This window comes from Sarcophilus harrisii, chromosome 3 (assembly GCF_902635505.1).
Source record: "Sarcophilus harrisii chromosome 3, mSarHar1.11, whole genome shotgun sequence".
NCBI classification, from domain to species: Eukaryota; Metazoa; Chordata; class Mammalia; order Dasyuromorphia; family Dasyuridae; genus Sarcophilus; species Sarcophilus harrisii.
In genome coordinates this window covers 71,330,281-71,345,461 of record NC_045428.1, presented here as the reverse complement: position 1 = coordinate 71,345,461, position 15,181 = coordinate 71,330,281, and the positions used below count along the sequence as shown (strand labels likewise).

The 15,181-nt window shown below is 32.4% G+C and overlaps 1 protein-coding gene across 4 annotated transcripts in view; it reads right to left on the bottom strand.

Annotated features, from left to right (window-relative positions):
* ERBB4 (erb-b2 receptor tyrosine kinase 4) overlaps nucleotides 1-15,181 on the bottom strand; it is a 1,320,366-nt gene that overhangs the window by 192,172 nt on the left and 1,113,013 nt on the right. For all 4 annotated transcript variants that reach the window (XM_031963609.1, XM_031963611.1, XM_031963608.1 and 1 more), the window contains exon 20: nucleotides 7,261-7,446. In XM_031963609.1, coding sequence (XP_031819469.1) covers nucleotides 7,261-7,446 — 186 coding nt within the window. The remainder of the gene's footprint in view (nucleotides 1-7,260; nucleotides 7,447-15,181) is intronic.

The window sequence follows — 15,181 nt, the reverse complement described above, 5'->3', positions numbered from 1 at the left end:
AGTATATTCCTTCTAACTCCATTCAATTTTCTCCAAGATCCAACATACCTAATTTTTCTAATATTCTATTTACTTCTTTAATTTCTTTCTTATTTGTTTTGTGGTTTGATTTGTCTAATTCTGAGAGTGCAAGGTTGAGATCTCCTACTATTACAGTTTTGTTGTCTATTTCTTCTTGCAACTCTCTTAACTTCTCCTTTAGGAAGTTGAGTGCCATACCACTGGTGCATATATGTTTAATATTGATATTGCTTCGTTGTTTATGCTACCCTTTAGCAGGATGTAGTTTCCTTCCTTATCTCTTTTAATTAGATCAATTTTTACTTTTGCTTGATCTGAGATAAGGATGGCTACCCTAGCTTTTTGACTTCACCTGAGAGCATAATGGATTTTGCTCCAGCCTTTTACCTTTACTCTATATGTATCCCCTGCTTTAAATGTGTTTCTTGTAAACAACATATTGTAGGGTTCTGACTTTTGATCCAGTCTGCTATCTGCCTCCTCTTTATGGGGAGTTCATCCCATTCACATTTACGGTTAGAATTACTAAATCTGTATTTCCTGCCATCCTAATAACCCCAGATTGTGCTTTACTTATTCTTGCCTCCCCCAACCCTCTTTCCCCTTTTAAACTTATGTACCCCTCTTGTATCAAGATGCTTACCCTCTTTATAATCCCTCCCTCCCCCCCTTTGAGTCTTTCCCCCTTCCTTCCCTTATTACTCTTTTTCTTTTCCCCTTTCCTCTCCCCCGTTTTTAATGAGGCAAGAGAGAATTTTCTCTAAAACAAATGTCAATTATTTTTCTTTGAGCCAACTCTGATGAGAGTAAGATTCACACAATGTTCCTCCCCCTCTCTAAATTCCCTCAGATATGATAAGTTTCCTTAGCCTCTTTGTGGGATGTGGTTTCCCTCTTTTTATCCCTAATAGCACTTTATTTCAAGGTCCAAGTCTCTTTTTCTAAATCAACCAGTTCATCATTTCCTATACCATAGCAGTATTCCAATTGAATCATATTCTAAGAAATTGTCTGTGAAATTTTTATCCCTCACAATTTTCTGCATTTTTTTTCTATTTTGGGATATATAAGTTTTATTTATAAAAGAAAATCTCAGTTTAAAATAGGTGAAATTTTCCTTTTGCACTTCAATAATACTTTCCCTTATGATTTAGTTAAAGGTCTGATACTGCTGAATTTATTTCCTTTATATTTTTTTTTCCTGATTTCTTTGCTCTTCCATGTGAGTTTCCTACTTTATCATTTTTTTAATTCAGTAAAATAATTTTTAGTAATTTAATTGGGATGACATTGAATGAATAGATTAGTTAAATATAATTGTCATTTCAAAAATTATATTGACTACTCATAAGCAATAATTATTGCTTATTAAACCGAATCAAATTTATAAAAATACAAATCATTCCTTAATTGAGAGTTCATCAAAGGATATGAACAGTTTTCAGATGAAGAAATTAAAGCCATTTCTAGTCATATGAAAAATTATCTAAATCACAATTGATTAGAAAAATATAAATTAAAATAACTCTGAAGCACTGTCTCAGATCTATCAGATTGGCTAAGATGAAGGAAAAAATAATTATAAATATTGGAGGGGATGTGGGAAAATTGGAACACTAGTGCATTATTGATGGATTTGTGAACTGATTCGTCATTCTGGAGAGCAATTTGGAACTATGCCCAGCGACTTTTAAAACTTCGTGTACCCTTTGATTCAGCAGTGTCACTATTGAGTCTTTATCCCAAAGAGATTATAAAAGAGGGAAAAGGACCCACATATGCAAAAATGTTTGTAGTAGCCATTTTTGTAGTGAGAAGGAACTGGAAATCAAGTGGATGCCCATCAATGGGAAATGGCTCAATTAATTAAGGTGTATGAATATAATGGAATATTATTATTCTGTAAAAAAATGATGAGAAGGCCAATTTTAGAAAATCCAGGAAAACATTATATGAACTGATACTAAGTGAATAGAACCAAGAGAAGATTGTACACAGTAAGAAGTTTATCATTTGTGATGGACTTGACTGTTTTTAATAATGAAGTGATTCAAAGCAATTCCAATAGACTTGTGATGAAAAGTGCCATCTGTATCCAGAAAGAGAACTATGGAGAATGAATATGGAACAAAGCATAGTATTTTTAATTTTTTTTCTTGTTTGGTTATTTTCTTGTTTTTTTCTTTCTCATGTTTTTTTATTTTTCACTTTTGATCTGATTCTTCTTGCACAGCATGATGGATATGAAAACATGTTTAGAAGAATTGAACATGTTAAACTTATATCTGCTTGCTATCTTGGGGAGAGTAAAGGGAGAGAGAGAAAGGGAGAGAGATTTGGAACACAAAGCTTTGCAAAGTGAATGTTGAAAACTATCAACATGTATTTTGAAAAAAAATACTATATTAAAACAAAAAAAGAAAGAAGAGTATCTCTTTTTTCAGTTCAATTATCTTTCTCTTTTGTATTCCTATAATAACTATCTATGGTTGGATTAATTTTGTTTTGCTTACTCTTAGTCATTTATTCATTCATCTGTTTATTTACTTTTTATTTAATTTTAGCTGCGAGTAGTTAAATTAAGTAGTAGTCCTGAGGCATGAGAAATGATGCTCCTTCTCACTGTTATGGGTCCTTCTTACTGTTGTTTTCTGAGGTCTGTCTCAGGGCTCAACTTTGGGTTTTTCTCTTAACTCCTAAAAGTCAAGGTTTGGGCCCCAGTCATGCTGTCCTTCAATTGATCTTGCTCTCTGTGGACATTCTGGTGACTGCAAACTATAGTTGTCCTCTCTACCTAGGAACTGAAACCAGAGTCTTTGCTCTCCTACAAGTGCCTTCAGCTAATAGGGTCCCTGTTCCCTTATTACTGCACTCACCGGGTATGTACTAACTTCTCTCCACAGCCTAGGACTCATCTGGTCAGCACTACTGTGCTTGAAATCCCTTGACAATGGAAGGTTTTTCTATCTTCTAATCAGCTGTCAGATCCCCACACTGTCTGCAATAATAAAAGTTTCTAAGACTGAGACCCCAGCTGCCCACTAGGGATTGTACTTTGTTCATTTGCAGAATTGGTCTGGAGGTATTTGTACTTTACTCCGGCCAAACTTTCACTTCTTAAGGTCGTGTCTTTCCTGGGGTTTTCTCAGATCTTAGGAGAAGAAGTACTTCATCCCTTCGTTCTGCTGATCTGGGGTGATGTTCTGTATTTTCTGTAGGTGGAGAAAATTTGCAGAGCTGAGAGTTTTCTGACTTACTCTGTCTGCCATCTTCCCAGAATCTTCTCTTTGTCTCATTCAATGCTGAAGATCTTGCACTATGAGATGATAAAAAGTCCCTTTATTGGCTGGAGAAACAAAGAGCTGAGAACTCGATGAATGGATGGACAAAATGGAACTGGGCCTTCCTTCAATCTCTTTTCTTTTATAGATCTGTTTTCCCTAGAGTGGTGAGAGATGAGCCACTTGCCTTATTTATGTCTAACTAACATGTGTGAGGAAACACAAGGAAGCTAAAGGACATATTCCTCCAAGGAAAGTCTAAGTTCAAGTTTGGGTTACTTGTCTTTGGTTTTTTGTTCTTTGCTGACCTTAGGCAAATGACTACCATCCGTAAAGTAGGTCCAAGATTGGAGGCAAACTTGCGAGATTAAAAGTTCTAGAGATCCAGGATCTGTTATTATGTACCTAACTGATAGCAAAGGAAATTTCTTCACTGGAGAGAATGGGATCAAACCTGTCCCATTTTACAGTCTGATATCTTACAGTCTGCCATTTTTTTATATTAAGCATTTCTCTGTTTATATAAACACACTATGCATACCTGAATCATTTCTGAGTCAACTTTTAGGAATACAGAGGTGGGCACTTCCAAGTGTCTACATCTGAATGGGCATTATTTTTGAAGGAAAATAATCAAACATATAGAGGGTATATAAATTGAAGGTAAGGAATTGAATATATCCAGATTTACCTGAGAAGAAGTCGGGAACTTAGCCTGATTATCTAGGATCAAGTGGATAGCTTCACAGAGTCTGTGATTGGAACTACACTCTGGCCACCCATATTCAAGTTAAGTTTTCAGTAGTGATTCTCATAAGTGAAAATAAATTGAAATGAAATATATTCAAAATTGGCCCAAAAGGCCCAAATATGTGTCAAAATTTCCTCTTCCTAATTAAATTATTTCCAATGGATTATATTTTCCATTATTGTAAGCTTTAAGTGAGCATGTCCTATTTATTTTAGCACCTAGCATAATATAGCTTTTAAATAATGTTGTTTGAATATAAAGTGAATTGAGGGAAAATTATATCAAAATTGTCAAAAAAACCCAACAACAACAAAAGTTTTAGTCTTGAAAAATATAAACCTCATTTCTTATAAAGAATGATTTGAACAGCAATACCAAACAAATGAGATATGATAATTTGCATTGTTCAGTCATAGATTCTGAACCAGTCAAAACTATGTATTGGCTCAATACATGGAGTCAAAATTGAATAGAATTTTATTGTTACTAATAGATAATACAATGTTCACAAAGTCTTTCCAGAGTATTTGGAGTCAGAACACTATTGTTAAAATCTTCAATTTGCTGTTTAACATATTTGTGATCTTGAGCATTTGGCACCATTCAGGTGTTTAGCCCAACAGTACAATGAAGGAATGCAATGGACAGTACCTCAGAATCCTAAGTCCTATCATTTGTATATTAAATTATACACACATACACATACATACACAGATTATATTAATAGACAAATGAATAACAGAACAACTTTAGAACTTAATTATCACAAAAATGAGAGTACTTATTTTCTCTTAATTAAGAAAGTCATATATTTCACTTGGATTAGTAGATTGGATAAATTTGACCTAAAAAATGTTCTTTGTATTTAAAAGAAGATTTTAAAATTAGCTCATATTTCTATTTCTCTTTGCTTGAGTAGAAATGAATATAGTGAACTTTTAAATTGAGTGATGTGAAAGATAATTAAAATTCACCCCCCAAAAAGTTGGGGTTTGTGAGGATTTTTGGTCTACCAATGAATTTTCTTCAAAACTATGATAATTCAAAACTATGAACTATGCTCCAAGGCCTATATGCTCAGCCTTTGACAAAACCACTACTAGGCATGAATCCCAAAAGAGATTTAAAAAAAGAAACATATGTACAAAAATATTTATAGTACCTCTTTTCTCAGCACAAAGAATTGGAAACTGGGGAGAAATCAAGTGTGGAATGGCTGAATAAATTGTGGTATGTGAGTATGATGGAATACTATCAGAAATATTATGTGGGAAATGATGAGCAGTATGCTCTTAGAAAAATCTGGAAAGTTCTCCATGAACTCAAGCGAAGTGAAATGTACTGTGTCCAAAATCACAGCAACATTGTGGGATGATCAGCTGTGAATGATTTTGCTATTCCAGACAATGCAATGATCCAAGACAACTCTGAAGAATTTATGATGAAAAATGCTATCCACACCCAGAGCAAAAAATTGATTGTGTCTGAATATAGATTGAAGCCTACTTTTTTTTTCCTTAATTTTTCTTGAGGGTTGGTTAAGAGAAGAAGATCTATGTTTTCCTTCACCACATGACTTTCATGGAAATATTTTGCATAGTTTCATATGTGCTTTCCCAGTGGAGAGAAGGTAGGGAGGAAGGGAGAGAATCTGGAACTCAAAATTTAAAAAAAAATGTAAAAAAATGGTTTTACATTAAGTGAGGAAAATAAAAATATTACATAAAATTTAAAAACATACATCGCTTGTGTTATTCAGAAAACAATATCAGATTACTGAATTTTCCAACTGAGACTCACTGAGTTTAGGGAAAAAACAATTTTTGTTTTTACCACACATTCTGGCTATCATGATAGATTTTTATTTTCCTATCTTGTCTTAGATTGAAGGTTCAAGAAGACAGAGACTGAATGTAACTAACTTTTTATAATACCTATAACACCTAGTAAATCAGCAAACACAAGGAAATTTAATGAGTATTACTGCTGCTTCCAAATTTAGCATAACATCATGTGCTAGTGTTACTTTTATTGTACTTAGAGAAGAACCAAGCTAAAACAATATTTGGAAGAAACAACATTAGTATCTTTGGTAAGGCTACACTTTTACAGTGGTCATGAAATCCAAAATAAAGTGGGGAAATTTGGATGAAGCTCTCATAGAAACAAAGAAAAAAGCCACATATACTTCCATATTTTAGTTAAACTTACAACATATAAATGAAAGTATTGAATTATATGTCAGAGGATCATACACTCATATGATATACTATAGGGAAAAAAAAAAAGAACAAAAGGACAGAGTACACATCCATGGGCTGTAAAAAAGACTATTTAAAGAATTTAAAAATAAAATAAGGTCATGTCTCAAACATAAGAAAAACACATTCATGCTCTAAAGTCTAGGGGATAAAAAAGCAGTACATAAAAATTATATGATAATTATTAAAGTAGCCACCAAAGAATTAAGAATTTAATGATTTTATGGCACTATCTCTCCTTACTTTAATGAGAAATGACCAGTTACTTAATTGATTCAATCAAAACAATTATTTACTGTGGTTTTTTTTTTTATTTTATTAAGGATATATATGTATGTATATGTGCATATTTGTGGGTGTGTACATATACATTAGCAATCAGTTTCTTTACCAGGAAACCTTACTACAGTATCCCAAAGATTTATCTATATTGACAACTTGAGTTTTAATCTTTATTATAACCCAAAATATAACCTAAGGCCTGTAACATGACAGAAAAATGACTGGTTTACCTGGATGTCATTCAATCTTGAAATTTTTTCAACTATCAAACTTGTTTTTTTTTTTTTTTTTTGGTCATATTCTTTCACTCAGAGCTTTCTATGAGAATAATAAACTTAATATCTCAAAGGGAGCTCTATTATTATGGAAGCACTCGGGCTAACCAAACACTGAAAAGAGAACAAAATTTCAAAAAGATCAACACCAGAGCTATGGAATCAAGACTATTTCCTTTCCCTCTTTAATAAACCTTCACCTTCTCTGTGAACGAAAATAGTCTTTCAGAATAGTAATACTATTCTAAACCAGGAAAAAATAGCTTATTTTCATTTTACTAAGACATAAAGAAGTGTATTTTTTACTAAGTAAATTTATTTTCTATCTGTAAGCCATTAAATGTTTATGTGCAACAAATAAAAAATGCATCTATTTGACATATACTTACCTTAGCTATCTGGACACACCAGTTAAGAAGAAGTTGGGAGCCAATATTATCCTTATGTTCATGAACATAATCCAACAGGCAGCCATGGGGCATTAGTTGAGTAACCAGCTGAATGGTTGGGCTCAGACAGACACCCAATAATCGTACCAAATGTGGGTGATCCATACTTGCCATAATCAAAGCTTCCTAAAGAAAAAAATGAAATTCCATCATATCAACTAAGGGTTTAGTAATTAGTTGTTCAAAAATTTGTACTACTCCAATTATTTTGTAATTTATATGTCCTAGTTAATATATAACAAGACAGAACTTAAGTTATTGATATCATAATTTCAAGATAAAATTTCAGTTAAGAAAATTGAGATTAGCATTATCACATTTATAATTAACTATAATTAAAACTATATATGAGTAATAATAGACTTGCAAGGCAATTACAGCTATCCAAAATATCTTCATAAAAATTATAAGCTATCAAAATGTATAAACAAATGCTACTAGAGGCAGTGTAATTTTTCTTGTTAAAGGTCTTCACTAGAAGACAGGATGACCCCTTGTTGAGAAAATTGTCATAGGATTAAATATGAGTTGGGCTTTATATGAATCAGAGTCAGATTCCCTAACAAGTCTAAGATTCTGATAATGCTGTTTTTAAAAGAATCACCATTCTCTCCTCATCTTCTAACTAAGCAGTTTTAAAGTTCCTATCTTTACTTAGTCATTCAAAGCTATATTCTGAATTCTGAACAAATACTAGAAAGACTTTATGTCTAGTAAGGAAATGGAATAGAAAAGTATGATCATTTGCAAACAATTAAAAGAGCCACACATCATCTGGGGTCAGCATACGTCCAGAGATAAATATAATGTGGTCCAATAATCTTAATACAATCCTAAGGTATGAAAGCAGGCAAATGACTCATTTTGTCTTCAAAGAGGAAGCTGACCCTGTTTTTCTAGTGAACAATGTTATCTTTATGTTATTCTTAGATTTCACTTACATATGGAGACATTGCAGTAAATACATTCATCTGAAAAATTTATCTGTCATTAAAAAAAACACAAATTTAATTAAATGTATTTTGATACACTTCACTATTTTTTTTTTCATACTGAAATCTTCCAATGACCTAGTGTACCACAACAAAGAGTTCTTGCAAGTCAGTGAGCTTCTAACATGTTCTTTTCAACAAACAGACTTGGCAATTCATTAAGTCCTTTATGACACATCAATTCAACTTTCCAACTTAGATAGTTAAGTTTCTACTCCAGGGAACAAGATGAACTTCCCAGAAGTAGCATATTACTTCCAATATCATCATCAGGTTTATTGATTTTGTTTTGCACATTTAACACTGTCCCAAATTCCTTAGTCCCTTCTTCCCCCTGGAAGACTGGAGATTAAAGCACTCCATTTCATCCAAAGCTTTCTTTTTATGAAGGACAGAAATTGGATTTCTAACTTATTCCATTTTGAATCTTTAGCTCTATTTGGTTTCAGCTACAGGGAATAAGCTTGCGCCTCTGCTTTCCAGTTTATTTTTGTGTGTTGCCTTGTCTCATTAGGTTGTAATCTCCTTGATGGACAAGGACTCTTTCCTTTTATTTATCTGTATCCTCAACAGGTCTACTTGGCACATGTTGCTTAAATAATATTTGTTGAATTGAACTGCATAGAAAAAGAACCTCTGATTTCACTAATATAGGAAACTCTCAGATGAGGAAATTCCATCTACCAGTGATTATGATTTTTCTGCAATTTATATTCAAAAAAAGTTTTTGATGCTATGACATACAAGTGAATTGGATTTAAGTGAGGGAAGGCTGAGCAAGGTCAGCAAGTTTACCCTCTCCTCCAGAATCAACTGGATCTAGTGGCCATATAGAGGTCAGTACAACTAGAGATGGCCCTGGAGGTGATGGGAGACCTTGGGAAGGGAGGGAAGAAAAGAAAATAGGAGAACAGGGGAGGAAAGGAGAGGGGAAAATAAGGGAGAAGAAAGGAGAAGAGAGAAGGGGAAAAAGAAGATTTTTGGCCCAACTGGTAAGGTCCTCCCTCATTGGTCCTCAGTGTAGCAACTCCTTTTACTATTCACATAGATTTCAGTATTTCTGATCTGTATCTTATCATTGGACTCAGACGACTCCAGCAAAGTAAGGCTGCTAACTTTTCATTTCTCTCCCTCACTTAAAATCCAATTCAAAAAGAAAAGAGGAGGAAAAAGGAGAAGACAAAAACTAGTATATAGTACATTTCCATACTGATGTATAAACCTGTGGAGTGATATGGAGTTGATTTATTAATATTCCTAATTTATAGAAAAGAAAACTGAAACTTAGTATAAGAAATATGCCCATGAATGGGATATGTCATAGCTAATAAGCAACTAAAAGTTGAATTTCTGTTTTTCCTAATTCCAAGTCTACGCCTCTTTTCATTAACTCAGGCAATTGATGGATACCCTCACTGTTGGAGAAAAGCTTATCACAAGACTTAAATGTGTGTGTGTGTGTGTGTGTGTGTGTGTGTGTTTGTGTGTATGTCTCTGTGTGTGCTGTAGTGGTTGATGTGCCAGTATTTATAGCAATAACATTTTTTAATTATTAAAGTAGAATTACTCCTAGATCAAAAGTCAATTAAATATCTAAGGAGTTATCATTTAGATAAGGATAGTGATAATAAGTAAGTTGGTTCTTGGAGTCCTTTCTACATCTGTTTATTTATGAATGGTACCTAGATTTAGCGATCCAAATCAGAAATACTTATGATCTTTTCTTTTCCATGTGATATATTCAAGTATGGTATAATTTTTTTCAGAAAAACTGCAATATATTTGCTAATCTAAAACAAGTTTAGATAAAATTATTTGTATATTATACTAAATTTTCCTAAATATTAGGATGAATACTATATCTGTACATAAAGTATTAGAAATGGTACAAGAACATAGCAAATAACTCCCAGTTATATGATCTTTTTTTTTACATTGAATTTAACCACTCTTCATTTGATATTAAGGAAAAGTATTTGTAAACACAAACTAAACCTTTTACTTAATAGAAATAAAATATGAAATGCGATTATTGTTTAATACATTTCATTTTTAATAAGCCAGTGTTTCATCAGTGTAGGGAACATTGATTGAAAAAAACCTCTGTACCAATGTGCTGATCAGACCTGCTGTGTAATTAATAATGTTAGAGACTTGCCTGGGACACTAATGTGTAAAGTGATTTACATGGGATCACATAGACAACGTTGCCAGTGGCATAATTCAGACCTAGATATTTTTGACATACTATGCAATGCTGATTTTACTTCAATAAAATAATCTGATTAAAATTATCCAGACCTTTATTTTACACTTGAAACTCAAATCACAAATTGAATGTTTACACATACCCTTTATGGAGGAAGCTTTTTTATGTACATAACTTAAAAAGAAAAGAAAAATTAGAAGTTGATTCTTTCAGGAAAAGAAAAGAAACATTGAACGACCTATTAAATCTAAAAAGGCAGGATAGTACAGTGGACAAGTCTGTCTTGGATTTAGAAAGAAGATGAGTTCATGTCTTATTCTGGACATATGCCAATTGTATCATTAAACTTCTCAAAGTCCAGACAACTATAAGTTATAGATGAGTTTCTATACTGGGCATTCCCTATACAGATGCAATCACAGATTAAGATAAAAGCATCATGTGAAATCTAAATTTTAGATAATTATCAGTTGTAACAAGGTAACATTTCATATGAGTTATCTATTTCCTTACAAATATAGGAATACTTAAAATATCTACATCAATATATATTACTTCTAGCTTGGGTTTTTCTTATTTGTGTTTTAGTAATTAACTGAAACAAACAAACAAAAAACGATGATAATCAAAGATTGGTGATTCAAGGTTTTGCAAAATTGTCCATGCATATGTTTTGAAAATAAAAAGCTTTAATCAATTAATCATTAATTTTGTATTAATTAATTAATAGGATTAATAGGAAATAATGTAAGGAAAGAAAGGAATATTCTTCTTGAAATTATTGATAGTCTTTGCTAACACACAAATCAGTGATAAAATATTCACCTCTACTCTGTACACCCAAACAAATACTTTTATAGCCATAGATGTTTGTCATACTTCTGCTTAGATCAAATTCCTACTTCTAAAGGCCATATTTCATCTGATTCCCTAGTGTCTGAGGTCCCCAGAAGTGTAAATTTCTCTATAATTCATAGAAAAAAATATCATGATTCATCACTCTACAGGAAAACCAAGGCTCAGTGATGGCTTACCTACAGGAATAGCATCAATCATTTTTTATATTAAAATTGCAGTTTCATCAACACTCAGTGCTATGGAAATGTGATCCTGTTAACAAGAATTCAGTACCAACTCCCTGACAGCCAACAGCTGAACGAATCAGGTTGTGTTGTGCATCGGGTGCTTAGTAGTGACTAAAATCCAACAACAAAACTGTGCTTACAGGTAAACTGCCATCGCCCCTGACATCCTTTCAGAGGCAGCAAAGAGAAACATTTCTCTCTGATTTACTGAACATAGGATTTTGTTGAGATGATTTTCCCAGGTAGAGGAAGAATTTGAGAGAGGGAGGTAAAAAAGGCTATTCTGAAGTTATTTTGGCTTACTCTTACAGAATAAAATAACTATATTTCTTGCAACTTTAAGAGTGATGAAATTGATAATTCTATTCTAAATACTCATTTGGAAAAGTTTTTATTGGAGGAATAAGAAAAATGTCTCATGGAAGTTCTTAAAAATATCTATTAGAAAGTCCTGGCAAAGAGACTAGATTTGTATTAAAGAAAATTGCTCATCACACTACAAAGAGTATTTGAAACCAAATTGCAGAGTATTTGCATAATAGTTCTCTTTTTTGAGAAAGAAAAAGATGAACAAGACACTAATTGTAGGTTTTATTTTTTCATAAAGGAAATAGCAGATGGTCACAATTTGTGTGTGTGTGTGTGTGTGTGTGTGTGTTTTGTACGTATGTATATGCATGTATGTGTGGGGAGGGGGGGGTATGTAAAGAAAAAAAAAAAAGCAGTGAGGATTCATTCAGCCAGATGAGTGGGATGGGAAAAGAAAATAAAAGAGTCTAATGCTTTAAGTGAGGGGAATTTGGTTTCAGTAAATTCCAGCAAGTTATAATTAATACAGTACTTTGTTACCTAGCTATGTAAGAGGCTTCATAGGTGCAATTTTAGATTCTCTTCTGTTGTCACCAGAAAATATCACTGAGGGTCAGCAAAATAAATACATGTTGACAGGTGTATTATTCATTTCCTGGAGACAAAATTAGTCTCAGTTTCTCCCTCTCTCTCTCTCTCTGTTTCTCTTTCTCATTATATTATTCCTGTTGAAATTCACACACACATATACAATATATGTATATATGTATGTATACACAAAAATATATATGTATGTATGTAACATTGGTGGTAAAGGAAATTGAGGAAAAGATAACATCTACTTAACAAAAAACCCTTGTAAAACAAGCTGATTTTTCTTCATAATGAGGCCTAGTAAGAAGAAGGACATTTTAAAAACTATCAAGGGACCATCAGGGCATAGATAAAAAGCTCTGAAGCATGTGTCCCATTAGTTTCTTACCATATGCTATTTATATATCTATTTCAACTTGAAGAGAATTCATTTCTGTACAATAACAAAGATAAGCAATGTCAGCTATCACATTCAGATATTATTTTGCCAAGCCTTAAAAGTCTATATCTCATCCACTTAGTTTATTTTTATATTCTCTCTGGACAGTGCTTTCTTCCATATACATATATATATATACACAGACAGATAGTGAAATCTTATGGGCTATTCTATGAAAACTTATCTTATCATCTATTACCCTTTCACCACGTTACATTATTATATGAACTATTAATCTGGCATCTTTCAGCTTAAAATGAGAAGAAATCAGATTGTATTGGGGATAGAAGGAAGACAAAAAAAGAAGGAGAAGGAAAAAGGGAAAACAGACAATGTGGTCTAGCAAAATACTGAGTCTCTGAAATAAATTCCATTGCTTTAGATAGGTTAGTAAGATATGATCAGATTTAGATAGGAGATTCAGGTTCCTTACTTTCCAAGAACCAAGATGGTGGAGTAAGAAGTAAATCATCATAACTTTCCCATCTTTACCTTCAAACAATCATAAAATAATACCCCAAACAAATCCTGGAACAGCAGTAACAGAAAAAAAAAAAGTCAGTGTGAAACAATCTCTTAGCCCAAGAAGATTGAAAGAAGCCCAAGAAGATTGAAATCCTACAATATTTTGTTTACAAGAAATGCCTTTGACACAGATATATATATATATATATATATATATATATATATATATATATATACACATACATACACAAAGTTAAGGTAAAAAGCCAGAACAAAATTTATTATGCTGCAGCTGAAGCAAAAAAAAAAAAAAAAAAAAAAAGCAGGGAGAGCAACAACTCTGATCTCAAATCTCAGTTAAAGCAAAAGTAAAGAAAAAATTTCTTAAAAGAGATAAGAAAATAAAGTATATCTTGATAAAGGGTACTATAAACATGAAGTAGTGAATTTATATGCACCAAGAAGTAGAGTAGCCAAATTTAGGGAGAAGATTTTAAGTCAGTTACAGGAAGAAATAGACCGCAAAACTATACTAGTGAGACCTCAATCTCTCCCTTTCAGAATCAGACAAATCTAATCACAAAATAAGCAAGAAAAAAATGAGGGAGGTTAATAGGATCCTAGAACAACTAGATATGATAGATCTCTCTCTCTCTCTCTCTTCTTTAATAATAAAGCTTTTTTTCAAAACATATGCATAGATAATTTGACAAAATTGACCCTTGCGTAGCCTTGTGAGTCAGATTTTCTCTTTTTTCCTCCCACCCTGTCTCCTAGATGGCAAGCAATTCAATATATGTTAAATATGTTTAAAATATATGTTTAATCCAATATGTATAAACATATTTATATAATTCTCTTGCTGCACAAGAGAAATCAGATCAAAAAAAGAAAGTCAATGAGTTAGAAAACAAAATGCAAATGAACAACAACAAAAAGAGTGATATTGGTATGTTGTGATCCACATTCAGTTCCTACAATCCTCTCTCTGGGTGCAGATGGCTCTCTTCATCACAAGATCATTGGAACTGGCATCAATCATCTCATTGTTAGAAAGTTACATTATGATAATTCTCTTGAAAAATTGATTAGGGGCATAAAGGAATACATAGATTTATTGGCAGTACAAGGGACCTATGCAAAAACTGACCATATATCAGGGTATAAAAAACTCACTAAAAAAATGCAGAAAGGCAGAAATAATAAATGCTTTCCTTTCAGACCACAATGTAATAAAAACATATATTCAGTAAAGGGGCAAGGAAAGATAGACAAAAAACCAATTAAAAATTAAATAATCTAATTCCAAAAAAATGAGGGTCAAACAAATCACAGAAACCATTCATAATTTCATCCAAGAGACTGAAAATAATGTTATACACCAAAATCTATGGTTTGCAGCCAAAGCAGTTCTTAGGGAAATTTTATATCTCTAAATAGCTACATAAATAAAATAGAGTAAAAGAAGGTCAATGAATTGGGCATGCATCTAAAAAAGTTAGAAATCTTCCCAATAAGATCAGGGATAAAGCAAAGATACTCATGATCACCATCATTATTGAATATAGTACAAGAAATATTAGCTATACCAATAAGACAAGAAAAAAGATCAAAGGAATCAGAATAGACAAGGAAACAAAACTCACTCTCTGCAGATGATATAGTTTATTTAGAGCATCATAGAGAATCAACTAAAAACTATTTGAAATGGTTAATAACTTTATCAAATTTGTAGGATATAAGATACAGCAACATAAATAATCAGTAT